Genomic DNA, 16,638 nt, shown 5'->3' on the forward strand with positions numbered 1-16,638 from the left:
ACAAAGCTTACAGTACCTCTTTAAATTCAAAAGTAAATCCTATATATAGCCAACTGACTGCAAATTCAACCTAAAGTTTTTCTGTTAATAATACTAACTTTCTTATTCAAATCTTAACAAATATCACAGAGCTATTTTATTATTTTGTTACAGCGAATCATCAGTGAAAAGCTAAAAATCTACAGTGTCTGAGAAATGAACCGAGTAAGTCCAACATTTTTTTTAACCACTTCAGGATTTTAATAAGGCAAAAGTGTCATTAAAATAAGAACTTGTATTTACAATAGTAAAGAAGATTGAATAAAAGTAAAAAATTGGGTATTTAAAAATAATTTAGCTGATGATGATGGCTTCATCATCAGCTAAATTGAATAACTGACGAATGAATAACTGATGTCCAAAAATGACAAGTTGTAGTTACAGGGAATTCGATATACTCTAGGTTGCAATAGCAGTTGTAGTTTATCTTTGGAAAAAAGTAAAGAAATTTGATTTGGTTGAGTTTGTATGTGACTGCAAGATGAAATTTCTTTAGGGATGAGGGAATATTCAAGAACTACACAAAGAAGAATACTTCTTCATGCACTTCAGTTCTTGAATTTTCCTTCATTAGGGAAAAAATTCCCTTATTGGGATTCTGTACGCATGCATATAAATTAAGAAATACAAAGAAAATTTCCAATATTATTGAACTAGGAAGATTATCACTTAGTATCCATACACGGTACTAATGTACTATAGGTTGATCAACCAACCTACTGTGTATGGACATAACATAAATTTAAAAAAAAAACTTAGACTGAGATTTATATAATGAAGAACTTTAGGACTTTCTTTGAAAAGACATTCAAAATTTGATGTACTTCTATGTAAAAGCTTAGCATGATTCCAAAAGAACTGATAATACTAGTAGCAATAATAAGCTAATGTTATCAATTCCATGTTCTTCCATGCTGGATTTATGATTATTTAGTTCAACTGCTGTTCAGAAATTATGTTTTGCGACAGTAGCCAGTTTGTCCAAAAATGATAAGTTAAATGATAACAGGGAATTTGATATACTCTGTTGGCAATAGCTGTAGTTTTTTCTTTGGAAGAAAGTAAAGAAACCTTGATTTGGTTGATGAGTTTGTATGTTACTGCAAGATGAAATTTCTTTGGGATAATTAACACACTCGGAGGTGCCATGAATATAGATAATAGATATTCTACGAGAGCATCTCCTTGTAGAACTGGGAGAAAAATGCTACAACTATTTAGAGAAGACATTTTCTTGATAGTGATTTCCTGCTGAAAAGATGTGCAGAAGAACAGACTACATGGGCTCTTGATAGTAATGATTTCATAATATTGATTTTCTGCAAAGGAAAGTGAGCTGATGGATATAGCAGCCATCAAAAAAAAAAAAAAAAAAAAAAAAAAAAAAAAAAAAAATCTCTAAATGGCTATAATCCAAGTATTTATAATCTGACAGCTGGAATTTAATGAAATTTGGTATTGCAGGTACTCCCTGATTTTCAAAGAGGAAACATTCTGAAATTCTGGTCATAAGTTGAAAATACTCTCCAGCAGGTCAAGAGGAATTCAAAGAATTATAATATTTCAGTTTTAAAATAGTTTTATCATAAAGCAAAATAAGTTTTTTTTCCAAAGTAGTCACACTGTTCAGGTTCAATGATGTTCACTTTTAATTAGAAGAACCAGAGATTTGGTGTGTGTGGGGGGGATAATTGGAGAACATCATAATCTCCGATCATAAATTTCAGATGATTTACTAGTGGTGGTATCAGGGATGCATTAAAGGAACGGGCTCTTCTTAAACTACCTTTTTTTAAAGAGCATTAATAATACTCTTGCTCGCTCTCCTTTTATTATGGTGCTACCCTTGAATTCTGAACAGGTTAAAGCTGCATGCTAAAGAAGTTGCTATTGACTTGACACTATTTAACATCGGTTAGTTTTTGTTTCAAATCAATGGTTTTTCTTTCATTACTACCTAAATCACTATCACTTTTCCATTTAGAAGTGAGGATTTTTTTTGTTGAATGCTACCAGAAAATAGTCAGTACAGACACAAATATAGTGCAAAATGAAATTCCCATGGCATTTTTTTTAATATATTAATTTGAACTGAAATAATTTGAAAGAAATTTTGGTTGTAACTCAGAGTACCTATATTTAAGATACACACCAGATTAGTCCATTTTTATTGGCAAAAGAATTCTAGCACACAGTAATAATTCTGCACTAGCTGAATTGAATCATAGTGGATGGATCTTTAAACCCCTTAAGATGACTCGGATGTGAAATTAGTGTCTACATAAAGTATGTTATGACATATGCAGCCAGTAAATGTACAAAAAGAATTTAATGCACAAGATTTAATTGGTCTGAAGGTTCAAACTGCAAAATATACAAGTCACAAACTTTTAAGTACACAAATTGTTTGATTAACATCATACTTGAACTTCAAAAAACTGAGCAATTAGAGAGAAATGTCATTAAAGTACATAGAAATCAAAATTAGCAAATAAAAATAGCTTTTGTTTCTTTCAAAATCTATATATTTCTAAAAATGCTGCCAAACTTAAAAAAAAAAAAATTCAACAGCAAGGTTTATTTTCTGTTTTAATATAAATGTAACAAAACAATAATGTGAAAAAGTGAGTAATACTTTATTGAAATGTATTTATGCCAGAGCTGCAAGTAACATAAATATCATGAGCACCAACAAGTATTTATACAAAGGCATCTTTCTTGTAAACAATGTATAATGCACCATAATGAGGAAGTGCTCACAAAAGATAAGTTTCTTCAGAAAACACCACAGTCAAAAACAGAAAGGACAACGTTGAGGTTAGGAAGGTGAGAGGTTGAGAATGTGTACATACATGTATCACAGCACCACATTCTTGCATAATACAAGAAACACAGAGCTTCAGAATTAACAATCTCAAACATCTTATGCTAACCATGCCCTAGCTCAATTTCATTTGTAGCCTGAATTTTTTTTTCCCATTCATATTTAATAATTGCAGTACAACTCTTAGAGTTTCTGGCTGCTCATATACAATCGACATAAAGCAAGTGATTAAAATCAAACCTGAATTCCATTTCCATCACACAGACCACTTGAATTAATTTTAGTTTTTTTTACTTTTTCTATCTCAACACCATATGTCTTTAGAGCTGATAAATATAGTGCACAAGGTATTTCATGATCAAGGATATACGTTTCACAAATAGAATATTTATTTTGAGCACATAAAATCCTTTCTGGCAAAGAATACCATGTGTGCACAGTCGAGCTACAGTTTATGTAATCATCAAATGACATTAAAAAGAATTTCTATGCTAATTGCTTACTAGAAAATCATGTCGAATAACCTTAAGAGTATGAAAGTTAATTTGTAAGATATTTGTAAAAATTTCAGATCTCAGAACTGATTTTCAATAACATCTGCAATTTCAGTGATACAAATGACTTCAATTGCCAGTGTGCATGGTATTAAGAAATTACTGAAAATGTTTGAAAGAGCATGGTTTTTAACATCAGTTTAAGTGTAAATTTAATATACACATATTTAGTATTAATAATTTTATTTTACTGTTATCAATTTCACTTGGCTACAATGAAAACAAATGTAAGCTTAAGTCACTAGGAAAGTGAAATATCTGGCATTAACTACATTGAACAAAGTGTGTTTTGCTAAACTGCAAAGCTGTTTTTTTTTTTTTTAAATATATTGTAATAATTATTAATTAATAAAAAAATTATACATCTATTGTACATTATATAAAAGTGAAAAACATCACAAGAACTGAAGTAAAAATAACAGACTTCATATGTATTCAGTATTACTTATACACATCACCTATCATATCCTGACTTTGTAAAGTTCAAATGTCTTCTAAGATCTTGGTTATTGTTGCAGTGATTTAGCAAATAAAGTATGCTGAAGCTTGCTCAAATTTATGAAATTAATTAATATATGCAACATGTGAAATAATGGCATGTCATTCAATGGTTGTGTGGAAAACTAGACCAGATTTGTATGCTCTGTTATCTTCTCCCATGTATATTTCTCCAGCAGTCCATCTGTCTTATCAGGCACAGACTATTTCATAGAGACAGCTGGTTTCATCAAAGGCTGATGTGGAAGCTTTGGCAATCATAGAACTGTAGATACTTTAAGAAGCACAAAAGCCACTTCCAATTTGTACTGCTGTAGGGTTAAAAGCAATCTGTCCACATTTTTTTATGTCATACATAGTGAGAGAACCTCTGCAATTCTGATTTTCTTTACTATCGGAGGCTGTCTGAAATATTTAACTGTTCTTGCATTGCAACCATCTTTTTTTTAGGATCTCTCTTAGATATTTAAACCCTTGAGTACCCAATTGTATTTGATTACTTCTACAAGCAATATAAGTAAGTGTAGTCAAGCTCATGACAGAGATTAATATGTCCAAGAATGGGAAGGAATAGTTGTCTTTCACTTCAATGTAAAATTTGAATATTCTGGGATCTAAATTGTTTAAGTAGAGGTGAATTCAACCAGTTGTTCTTGAGGTCCTGATTAAACAGTCAGTCATTACCATATCGAAGTCATATTTTTGATTTTATATGATTTCAAAGTTAGTCTCATTTTTTGAATGATTCCTTACAAATATTGGCAAATTGTGGTGAACAAGCTTATTTCCAGACTTTCTATTTATAGTCTTTGTCACTGTTAACAAAATGCAATGTCTAATCACATGAAGGCTTGCTAAAAGATTTGCAGGTCCCAGGATTAGATAATATCTTCTGTTTTATCAATAAAATAGTAGGGAATTTTTGATGTATGAGTTTATTCTCTCTCACAGGGAAACACTGATTCAGGATACTAGAATGTACAGGAAATTAGAAATGCTCATTACTTAGCCTTAAGCAGGATAAAAATGAATACCATATTGAAAAGAAAAATATGTAAGAAGGTTTTAAAAAGAATTAAAGTTTGAGCAGTTTTTTTTTGTTTTTTTTTAAAGTGAAAGATTCCAAGGTTTAGCTCTTGTTTTTGAACTGAGTGGCATACTCTGATTCAGCTAAGGAGGCATGTGGTGAATTTCCTGCAAGGATAGAAAACACAGAACTCCATGGTGGTTGTGCAAAAGAAGAAAGCATATTAAAGGTTCATAGAATGTAAGTTTGAAGATGATCTAAGAGAGAATAGAAAAATATGTAAGAGAGCTGAAGCTAAGAAAAAAAAATTTTAAGTCAGACTGGCAAGAATATAGAAAATAAATATCAGGAAAATATGAAATATTCTGGAGGATACTGAAAAAGATTAAAGAAAACAGTACAGCAGAAAAAAATCAGGTGATAAATAAAGATAAATGAAAAGTAAAAATGTTCTTGATGTCTTAGGTGACATGAAAAATTTCCATTATTTCAAGAGCGCATAATACCTTGGACACATAATAGTCTACAGTGCTTACATGGTTTTAAGGTCTGTAAAGTGTACATTTGTAATCATACTTTTAAAATAACATGTATACGTAGAATTAAAAAAGGTATGTACCAAATTTTTCCACCTCTTTTATTCTACCTTAATTGCCTTCTATACTCACCAATAATGCCCTAAATATATATATACCCCTCTTGAGTATTGATAGCCAATGTATTTAAATAAGGGACCCTCTTAAACAAAAACAGGCTATAATAGTCGTAATTATAATAAACATGTATACATTTTTTGTATGTATTCTCTGGCTGGTTTGTTTGATTGTGGGATGAAATTTGCAGTTTCTAAGAGGGAAAACCCTGCCACTGCTCAGACCAGCTTACTCACCTTTAATTAAAAGGCCTTTGGCAGTTACTGCATAAAATTAAAAATATGCCTGAAACAAGTGTATCAAATCTAAACAGTCTAGATCCTAAAATAAGCTTTACACTTTGAAGACAATAGGTCTTTCTCATTTTTGGATATATCTGCCTTGAGTATGATAAACTGCTTATACTATATACAAAAAGAAATTAATTATAAGTAGATACCTACATTCCATATCTCATTCCTCTATGAACCATAGAGGAATAGAGTATGCACCATATCAAGAGAAGGAAGAGCTCAAATACCTGACAGATCCTAATTATTAAAAAAAAAACAAAGAACATGGTTACAATGTGAAAACATCTTCCAACAAATATCTAAGGAAGTCTCTGAGAAGAAAATTGAATTAAACAGAACTTTAAAGTGGCCACCACACCTTAGGGGCAGTCTCTTTCCAGAAGTTTTAAGATTAATATTAAATGCCTGTGGTATTTGTGATAGAAATCAGATGGGTTGCTCAGGGAAAATTTACATGGAGAACATATCAAAGAGAAACAGAAAAATATAGCATCCACATCTGGTCTGGCTTTTCATACATAAGTGATGGACATGATATCGTTTGGCAACAAACCAAAATGCTGTACATTGAGTATAGTTACATTTTTAAATTTAACACTCGGGAGCTCGCATCGGTAATTTTGCAGCATACAACGCGGTATATCTGAGAGATACATTCATTATTAGTATGTGCTAAAATGCAAAAAAACAAAGAAAAAACACTGCAAATATAATACATGATGGTACAAATTAAGTGAATATTGAATCCAACATTATTTCATAGCCGAATATAGAAACTACAAGAGTTTCATGCGAAATATATAGAAACTAAAAGTTTCAGCGGATGCAAGCATAAGTAGTGCCTTATAAGCAACTCGTAGTTGGTGGAGCAAAGCTCCAGACCACTTTCCTTAGTATTTTCCATAAATGTAAAGCACATCTTCTAGAGGACATGTACGATAAAAATAAGCCTTTGGTTCTCTATTGCAGTAATACATGATGGTTTATTTATTTTCAGTTACAATCTAGAAATTATTGAAACAAAGAAATATAAAGAATAAAAATTTTGATTACAAAATAATGCAAACATCGATAATGAAAGAAAATAAAACTAAACAAATGCATTTAACATTAATTAATCAATAGTTGGATTTACAAAACTGTCATCACAAACAATATTGCTATGCTGAAGGCATAACTACTTTTTACAATGCTTGCAAAAATATTTTGATAAGCGATTCATTTTGGATGCATAGCACATAAAACATCTTTTTCTGTTTGTCGAGGGAGCTGTATCTATGTCGTCATTAGAATTTCCTTCAAATTGTGTTGAAATTGAAGTTTCAGGTGTAAAGGCCTATTCATACCTGTAGAGATTTCTGAATGCCTTATTATTTGTTCTGACACCTAGTGCATTAAGAGATTTCTAATAAATATTCTGTGCCATATTTTCACATTGTTGTTCAGCATATGAATAATATGAGCATTTATTCCTGCAATATTCAAAATTGTGTAGAATATAACCATAGGCCATCTGCTGGTGTTCCTGGCTTCATTATATGCACCAATCATTTTGTCCACAATGTCAACTCCTGTCTTAGTTTGATTGTAATATTCTATTATATCAGGCTTTTGGAAATCAAAATTCACAGTGTTATCAAAGTGCATACTTGAAACTAAAATTACGTTTTTTCCCTTTTTTGGTATATGAGATACAAGTGTGCAACCTGCACCAAAAGCAAATATGTTGGATTTTTCGGAGACACCAATTCAGGTGGTAGTTGGGGTTTATTCTTACGAACAGTACCTACATATGAAAGTTACTTCTTTTTCAAAAAGTCAGCGATAAGATTTATATCAGTGACCCAATTATCGGCTGTAATCTTACTTCTTGAAGAGTAAATGGGTCTACAAGTCTCTTGATTACATCTTCTGGTTTATTACTAATCAAGTAAGGTCCTTTGGGCTGCTTACCTGCATATATTTAAAGATTTCCTGTGTAAAATGCTTTTTAATCGACCATAGCAAAAATTTTTATTCCGTAGTTACAGTTCTTTGATGGAATATATTCCATCAAAGAACTGTAATGTAATATATTCCATATATTCCTGCAAATATATTCTAAACTCACATTTGCCTCTAAACCTAGGTAACATTCATCTATTGTTATATTTTGTCCCATAGATTAGCATAATTTACAATTTTCTACAACTCGTGAGAAAATGTCTCTCACAGCTGCTAATTTGTCAACTTTCAAGCGTTCTAAGTGGGTAAGTTTGTCATCAAACCATTGTGAATAAATCTAAATCTCCGTAAAGTCATCATAAGTCTAAAAAGTTCAATCCCACTACCCATAAATCCTGCAAATTTAGCCGATTGTTGCGATGTAAACTAGCTAGATATAAGAGGCCTAAAAATGCTTTGACTGTTTTATCTATTTGTTTAGCATTCTTTCTCTTGAATACCGGTTCGAAATAGAATCGATGTATTTATTTGTATATAATAAGATTAGATCTAAAATATCACCTGTGATAAAGCAATTCCAAGTTTAAAGTTCTGTCTTCGCATTTTTTGCGTTTGGTCGAACTAACGGAAGCTGATGCAAAATATTTTGCAGCTGTCTTCTAATTGGATTTTTCCTCCATTTTGATGCTTTATCCTTTCCAAGAAAATACTCTTCACTTTCTTCACTAGAAATATCTTGTTTGGTATCCGAATCTTCTGAACGAACTTTCACATAATCATCATCTTCTAAATCACTTTCACTTTGGCATTAGAATCTATCATTCTCATCACCGGACTCCAGTAACATTCGCCGAATCTCTTCAACATCTGATGGATTATCCAATTGATACACGTGTATTTTTTCAGCCATTTTCAGGGGTAAATAAAACAACTAAACCAATGCTATACTGACATCGGAGCTCGCGGTATCTCTCAGATACAATTTACTGTCAAATATCACAAACCTTTACAAAAAACGTGTTCAACCAAAAACTGATAGCAAAAAAAAAAAAATAGTGCTGAATATCACTCGTAACATACGCATGTGCAGCTAGTCATGACCTTCAACCTATACAATAAAATATCTATGTCAATTAGCAAGTATCTGTCAGAACTGCCAGGACCTCCCAGGGTCAAATATCACAAATCTTTGCATAACATGTGTTAAACCAAACTGACAGCAACAAAAGTGTGAAATAGCACTTGTAATAATATGCACAGCTACTCATGACCTTCAACCTATATAATAGATAGGTTAAAGAATATTCATGTTAATAATTAGCATGTATCTATCAGATCAGATGTGAGCACCCGAGTGTTAAGAATGCTTCAAAAATGATTTGAACAAAACTGTGTGTAAAATATTGGATACATGAAATGTATTATTATTTTTGCAATCAGATTATTTTCAAGTTTACTTTTATATAATGTAATTGTGCTCTGTTATTTGAACATTCTTTCAATGTTTTTTTTGTATTCCCAGTCCTGATGACACCCACCCCAGTTCATAAAAATGACTGCATGTGGATATACCAGATATTTCTTTAATAAAGAATGATAACTACAGTCTCATTTTTTTTTTTTTAAATAAAAGAAGAAAAGTTATTCAGTTTCTTTTAGGAAATTGTTTGTTCTGATCATGCACAACCCCAAATTCCTGTTATGTCTGTTAAGATATGGGCTTAGTTATGTAATAAAAAAATGCACATGTTATCTATACCATTTTTTACTAATATTTTATTTCTCTTAGACATATAATGCGATTTATTTTAAAAATAGCTTATACCTTTTTAAATGTTCCATCTCATAAATTATATATTTAGTGTAATCCTTTATTGAAGTGTAAGCAAACAGTTTGCGCCTGAAGTATCTTCAGGATTGGGGCAACGCGTGGCAAAGGTGGACTGACTTCACATCACTTTATACATCTCCTTGTGGACATGTATAATGCTATGCATTATGGGAAGGGTCACTGCCCAGACCGGTTTCAGCCTTTATTGAGGTCTCTTCAGTGGGAGCCAGACCCAGAGGTGATACCAAGGTTGAAGCAATGCAGAAGTCACATTTCCATATACCAGTTGCCAAAAGGTGTCACACCTTATTATCAAATGACTCTGGATTAGAGAAAGATGTTGGAAGTTTTTTCACTTGGTTAGACTATATCAATTAAATTATGAAAACGATGCGAAAACTTTAACTGTTAGTGTGCTACGTGTGCCAGATATATAACGAAAGAAAATAGCTGGATGGTATAGGCAGTTTCCTCTAATAGTGTTTCCCAAATTTTCAGTATCCACATATAATCTTTTTAAAATTTAGTAATGCCCGCATATCCCATCTCATGTAAAGGCAATGTGGGAGAAGTTATATTTCAGTCAACAACAAATAATTTTAAAGGTACTTATTTTTTAATATTTGTGTTATAATAAATTAATAGCTTGCTCATTTTTATTACAAATATTTGATCCTGATGCATCAATGTGTTGATTCTCTCAGTTACCATAGTCATTTACATTTTCTATTGTGTTTCAAACATCCTATGTTTAACAAGTTAATCATATTAAAGGATTTAAGAAATACAAAAGAGATTAATAATTAATATTAAAATAGTTAGGCTGCACCTCAAGATTTGTTAATAACAAACAACACAGCTGCTAAAAATATATGAGTACAGGCAGCCCTCGGTTTACACCTCACTTCCGTTCCTGAAAAAATGGGCGTAAACTGAACCCAATTTTAATGGGAGGTACAAAGTTATGTTAGGTGCAGTCAAAAAATATGCACATGAAGTATGTGTAACATTATTATATTTAAAGCTTTGATAATACATACATATATATATTTGTTAAAATAAAATTATTAATAACATAAACAAAACAAAATTATATACAAAAAATATGAAGCTTCGAAAAGATATTACATATTTCTATGTTGAAGTTCCTGGTTTCGAATCACCTGCATTTTTTTTTTGAAAAAAAGTATCCAGTGTTAACTGCCTAAATTTTCTTTTTCTTTCTTTAAGGAGTTCAAGTGTAAGGTCGAATAGATGTGATTGCACTCTGTTCCCAATCATGGTCCATTTTGCAGAGTTCATCAGTGAGTGTTTCTATGCTTGCAAGGATATGCTGTAAATCGGCTGTTTTTATATCTCTCAGAGGACCTTCTTCATTTTCTTTCTCCTCCTTTGGATGTTGACTTAATTGTTTGGCTAATTCTTTTAATGCTTCATTGGAAAGCGGTTTATCATGGCTCTCTAAGACTTCAGCTGTAATATTGTCCAATCCCACCTCTCGCGCAAGCTTGGTAACGTCTTCAATAACATTCTCCTCTTGCTCTAATTCCTCAAAATCATGCATAAATGCTGGAAGAAGTTTTCGCCCTGCTCCTTTTAAACACTTCGTTCCAAGCTGCCTTGATGTTGTTAATGCCCTTCAAAATATCGAATGACCATCAATAGTCTAATAATTTTTCCTGAGGTGTCCAAGACTCTTACTAGTTCCATAAATGTTATACGGAGGTAATATGCTTTGAAGATTGATATAATCCCCTGATCCATTGGGTTGTAAAAGTGATGTTTTGTTTGGGCCATGTAGACAACCTTGACATACAATGGTGTTCTTACTTCAGCAAGGTTTTGAGGATGTCCAGGGGCATTATCCAAGAGAAGCAATGCCTTGGCTGGCGAATCATTTTCTTTACAGAAGCGAAGCACAGTAGGACAAAAATAATTTATGTACCAATCTATAAAAATGTCTTGTTTAACCCAAGCTATCTTGTTCCATTTCCAATAGGCTGGCAGCATGCTTTTAGACCCTTGAAGACACTTGGTGTCTGTGAATGGTAGACCAATGTTGGTTTAAGCTTCAAAGTTCCAGAGACATTTGCACCCAACAGTAAAAGTAGGTTTGATACATATACGTCATAGCAGCTTGGTAAACAGTAGAGTGCCTGATAGCGTCGTTTCTCAGTCTGCAGGCATCTGCCATCATTGTGAATCAGCATAAATCGAACCGTCATAAACCGAGGGCTGCCTGTATTACTTTTTTCAGCATGTGTGTGTTTATAACAGTACATCCATCACAGATTGTGATGCAAACATGTATAGATTCATACACTGGTGCCGAAACAATTGGTAAAGACAGTTAAAAATTTAAGGTACGAATGATTCCAAAATTTAGCTTATGGCGCAAAGTATTGGAATTTAAACTTTTACTGCAAACAATTCAAACTCAATGCAGTAAAATGAATTATAGATTATAACTGTACTTATCTGCAACAATACACTGACAAAATATAATAGTAAAAAAAGTCTCATACCCCTAAAGACCTTTTGCATACCACACGTTGGGAAATGCTGCTCTAATACATAATTATTTTGGAGGAACATTCCATCTATGTTGCACTATTATCCTCCCTGAATTCTACATGTCCATAACATTATTTTAGAAGGATTTCATTTCTATCATAAATTCTATAGGTGTGATGGGAAAACATTCTTATATTACATGTTGAACAAGACACAGCAAAAGGCAAAATGAAATCTGCTGGTTTTGGCATAGGCGTGTGGGGGGAAGGGGGAAATTTAAATTTGGCAAAAACAGACAATTCATACATTGATCCTTATTATTTGAAAGCATATTATATTTATATTTACCCAAAACTAAACAAATGAGCATAAAGAAGGATTGTGGTGATGACATAATGTATGTTATCCTCAGCTTCATAGTGCCCTTGGAAAATTCATAGCTAAGTGTGACAATTTTGATAATTGATAAAATATCCTACTACTGGCATCCTTAACAACTGCCCTAATGCTGAAGTATTCCTATGCCAATGATCAAAGAATGTGAATTTGAGGTTAGAGGAAATGATTCATAAGAGTAAGTGGAATATGTTACTAGTGAAAAGGTGGCAAATTTTTTAACACTGAACGAGTTTAACTCTGGTATACAAAACATACTAGAAAATTATGACTAACATCACCATGAGTTCTGGAACTCTGAAAGCTCTTTTATTCAAGTAGGTTATTAATGCCAAATATTTCATACTGTGACTGCAATGAATTTAAGAATGTCTCTAAGTCTTTATAGTTCATATGTTTAACAAAACTGGACATTTTTAACTATAAGTAGCAATATATTATGACATACACCTTTTGAACAATATAGTACAGGATCTCTACACTTTGTGTTACTGGTATTTTTAAAAATTGTTTATGCTTATTGTATATTCTTTGTACATAAGTTGAATTAGTGTATGATGTAAAATATTGTGAGCAATTCTTTATGTACTATAACATTAGTATTGAATTCTGAAGTAGGTATATAGCTTATTTTGAGAGAAACTATAGAGAGGTGATTACAAACAATTTAATCTATTTAGTTCAAGGATTATATTAAACTTTGTGGTGTGTATTACCTGAGGCAGTATATATATATATATATGCTTCTATTTGCACCCATATATCTTCTTCATGATCACATAAAGGTATATTTAAAAACAAAAATGTAAATAGTGCTGACATATCAAAGGAGCAATATCTTCATTAGTTGATAAAAATACACTATTATATTTTTAAACAGTGGCAACAAAAAAAAAGTTTAAATTCACCACTGTATAAACTATTTATGGAAGTACAGTTCAAGACCATTTCACAAAATTGTATTCTGTATATCCCTTGTACAATAATATAACATTACATAAATAACATTACAGTAGTGCTTAAAATTTCACATTATTAGCATTTGCATGTTTTTCTACATATAAAACATAATTATATTAGTGTTTATTTAAAAATACTTTAGTGTGCTGAACATAAATAGCGATGATATTGCATTTTAAGTACATGCTTATTCCTGAAAAGTTTTACAAAAATTTGTAGTCAATATGAAATAGCTCATATACAAACAGTATTATCTATTAGTAAGGATCTTAAAGTGACATTTCCAAAAACCTAGTAAATAAATTTTTTAGTTTACTTATATTTCAGTACAAAGCAAAATTTGGCACTTGGCATTCATAGAATTAAATGTCATACACTTTGGGATTTTATTTAGTTTCCAAGTTGTAATTTGTATTTGAATAAGGGTCAGAATATACTATTATTTATTCTCTGCTAGCAAGAAAGACTTAAAGCACTGTTGCATTTGCCGTATATTTCAGAAATGGTCCCATTCTTATTGCAAGTTTTCATTTTCTAAAGAAAAGTGATCACTACAAAAAAATATACAATGGAATTTTTTTCCCAAACTTACAGATAGATGCATTGCATGATATCAAATTTCTTCTGTACATAGTTCTGGTAGTAGTATTAATAATAAATAACTGAGAAAGGACATTTCATTTACACATGTGGAAAGAAATACTTACAGAAGGTTTGCTGCTAGAGCATACAAAATATACACAAAATTCTTGGTAGATATTTAAAAATTTTAGGAAGCAGGATAGCAGCCTTTTTCCCCCTCCCTTTTTTTTTTTTTAATCTTTCTGTTTTGCTTTGGAATGGTGAAGGAAAGAAGATAAAAGAATGAGCTGCTAAACAGTCATGCATATATGCAAATTTTGTATACCTCATAAGAACACTGAAGCTGCATAACAGCACTATTCAGTTACTTTCAAGCTTACTCCTTCACCATCATTAAAGCTTTAAATTAAAAGCAGCCAGTGTCAGAGAATCGAAAGCTTTAGACAGACTTGCAAGGGAAAAAACAAAAACACTACACATTGCAGAATCGTTACTACTTATCCATTACAGGCCACACAAATTTAGCATCACAGCGTTTATAGGCAAACAGGCATTCAACTCCTGGAGCTAGGAGATCAGCCTTGATGGTTTGAGGACATTCGTTGTCACCCAGTTGAGTTTCTGAAAAATTAAAAACAAAATTTTATTTCTTGCAACACTATCTTTACTGCTACCACTCAAAATATTCCATAAATTCAGTGATAGAACAAACAAAATGTAATTTTTTAATTAACATCTAATGTGTAAAATTTCTCTGCATTTACTGTATATTGTTTAATAACTGCACAATTTATATACTCAGACTGGAACCCAAAGAACCCAGCTCTGCAGCAGTGTCAGAATTAGAAAACTGAATCATAATGAATAAATTTTATCCAAAAAAGTCTGACAAAAAACTCACTAAAAACTGATTTTATGAATGACACCTCACCTAATAACAAATGCGAAAATAAAATTCTACTTTCCTTAATAATAAAACAAGTTAACTTAATTTTATGAGAAACATTAAAATAAACATTTTAAAAAATCAGAAAAAACAATGCTCTTATTTCCTTAAATGACAAAAATATTAAAGGAACATTGATTTTAAATTGGTAAGCAGAATAATTATGGATTTAATTATCAAAATAAGATCACAATCAATTGCAATGTGGAAAAAGTGATTTTTTTTGGAATAATTCTTTCTGGTTTCTTCATAAATATTTTCATCTTCTGAAAAAAAAATCTATGCATTTTAGTAGCTAGTAACAAAAGAAATTTTCTTGCTCTTTAACTTAAAATAGACAATTTGATTTTCCATTCTTGCCAATAATTGATCATTAGTTATTTTTAAACAATGGTATATATATTTTAATAAACTACTGTAAATAATTTTTTTTATACAGTTGATTCTGTTTTCAACATGATGGCAAGAATATAATAGAAGAAAAATGTTGTCAAAAACGATGTCTTTTTTAAATTGAAGGTAATAACATAATGAATATTATTGGCTTCTTCAATACCTGATTATTTTCAAATTAGAGTGAGATGATTTCTCATTAATTAGAATCTTTTCATAATAAAATTTTGTTTCACTTGAAAAATGCTAACTTAAATATTGGATCCAATATTCCAGAAATAACATAATAAATAATATTTATTTTTGAATAAAGTATCACATCATCTTTAGATAAATACATTTTCAGAATCATAATTCACAGCACTTCCAAAATTAAAGCAATATTTTAACTGATGGTTTTCTGGTAATTTCCTCAAAAGGCAGCAGTTCAATTAAAGGCCACTGTACTGATAATTCAAATAAGTAATAAAAGATTAGAAGATTAAGTGGACATAAGGAGAGTGGTGAAAGATAACAGTATGGTGGGAAAGGTTGTCAATGTGTTGAGATGAAGAGCCAGAATCATGAGTGAGATGCTGGCAGAGCAGTTTGTGGATGTATGGCATGTATATGAGGGAAGAATGGAATTATATGGACGTGACGCACTGCATTTGAATGGCTTTGGAGTGAGTGAACTGGAGAAACTTGCTAGATGGAAGTGCAGTGTGTGTGTGTGTGTGTGTGTGTGTGTGTGTGTGTGTGTGTGAAGCAAGCATGTGATCAGAAGTAAGAGGTGAAGTGAAAGATCATAAAGTATGGAAAGTACTTGGAAGTAGTAATAGTGTGAGAGACAAAGAGAGAATGGCAATGCAAAAGAAATGGGAGGGGGGAGGAACTGAGTGGACAGAGAGAGACATGGCAGAGGGAGAGTGTATGCCCTCTCTCTCTCTCTCTGAGACTGAGCAGATATATGTAGGAAGCAGAATAAAGGCAATTGGACAAGGGAAAGTGTGGTTGGAAAATCAAATCCAACAAATGGTTTGGATAAGACTGGCTATAGACCTAAAAATGTGAATTGATCTGTTTATTTACAAATGCCAGTAGTATCAGAAAATAAAGGAGATAAAATTGTTTCACTGATTGAATTTATTTGCCACAAAATCATTGGAATAAGTGAAACATGGTTGAATGAAGATGATATCTTA

At 31.6% G+C, this 16,638-nt stretch overlaps 1 protein-coding gene across 10 annotated transcripts in view; it reads right to left on the reverse strand.

Annotated features, from left to right (window-relative positions):
* Positions 1 to 2,366: 2,366 nt before the first annotated feature.
* Positions 2,367 to 16,638, reverse strand: part of spri (Src homology 2 domain-containing protein sprint) — a 488,442-nt gene continuing 474,170 nt past the window's right edge. For all 10 annotated transcript variants that reach the window (XM_090400600.1, XM_090400599.1, XM_090400601.1 and 7 more), the window contains one exon: positions 2,367 to 14,736. In XM_090400600.1, the coding sequence (XP_090256726.1) occupies positions 14,609 to 14,736 (128 nt within the window). In that variant the 3' untranslated portion in view covers positions 2,367 to 14,608. The remainder of the gene's footprint in view (positions 14,737 to 16,638) is intronic.

The sequence above is a fragment of the Typopeltis vanoorti genome, chromosome 11 (genome assembly GCF_054136105.1).
Source record: "Typopeltis vanoorti isolate ZY-2024b chromosome 11, IOZ_Tvanoo_1.0, whole genome shotgun sequence".
Lineage (NCBI taxonomy): Eukaryota > Metazoa > Arthropoda > Arachnida > Uropygi > Thelyphonidae > Typopeltis > Typopeltis vanoorti.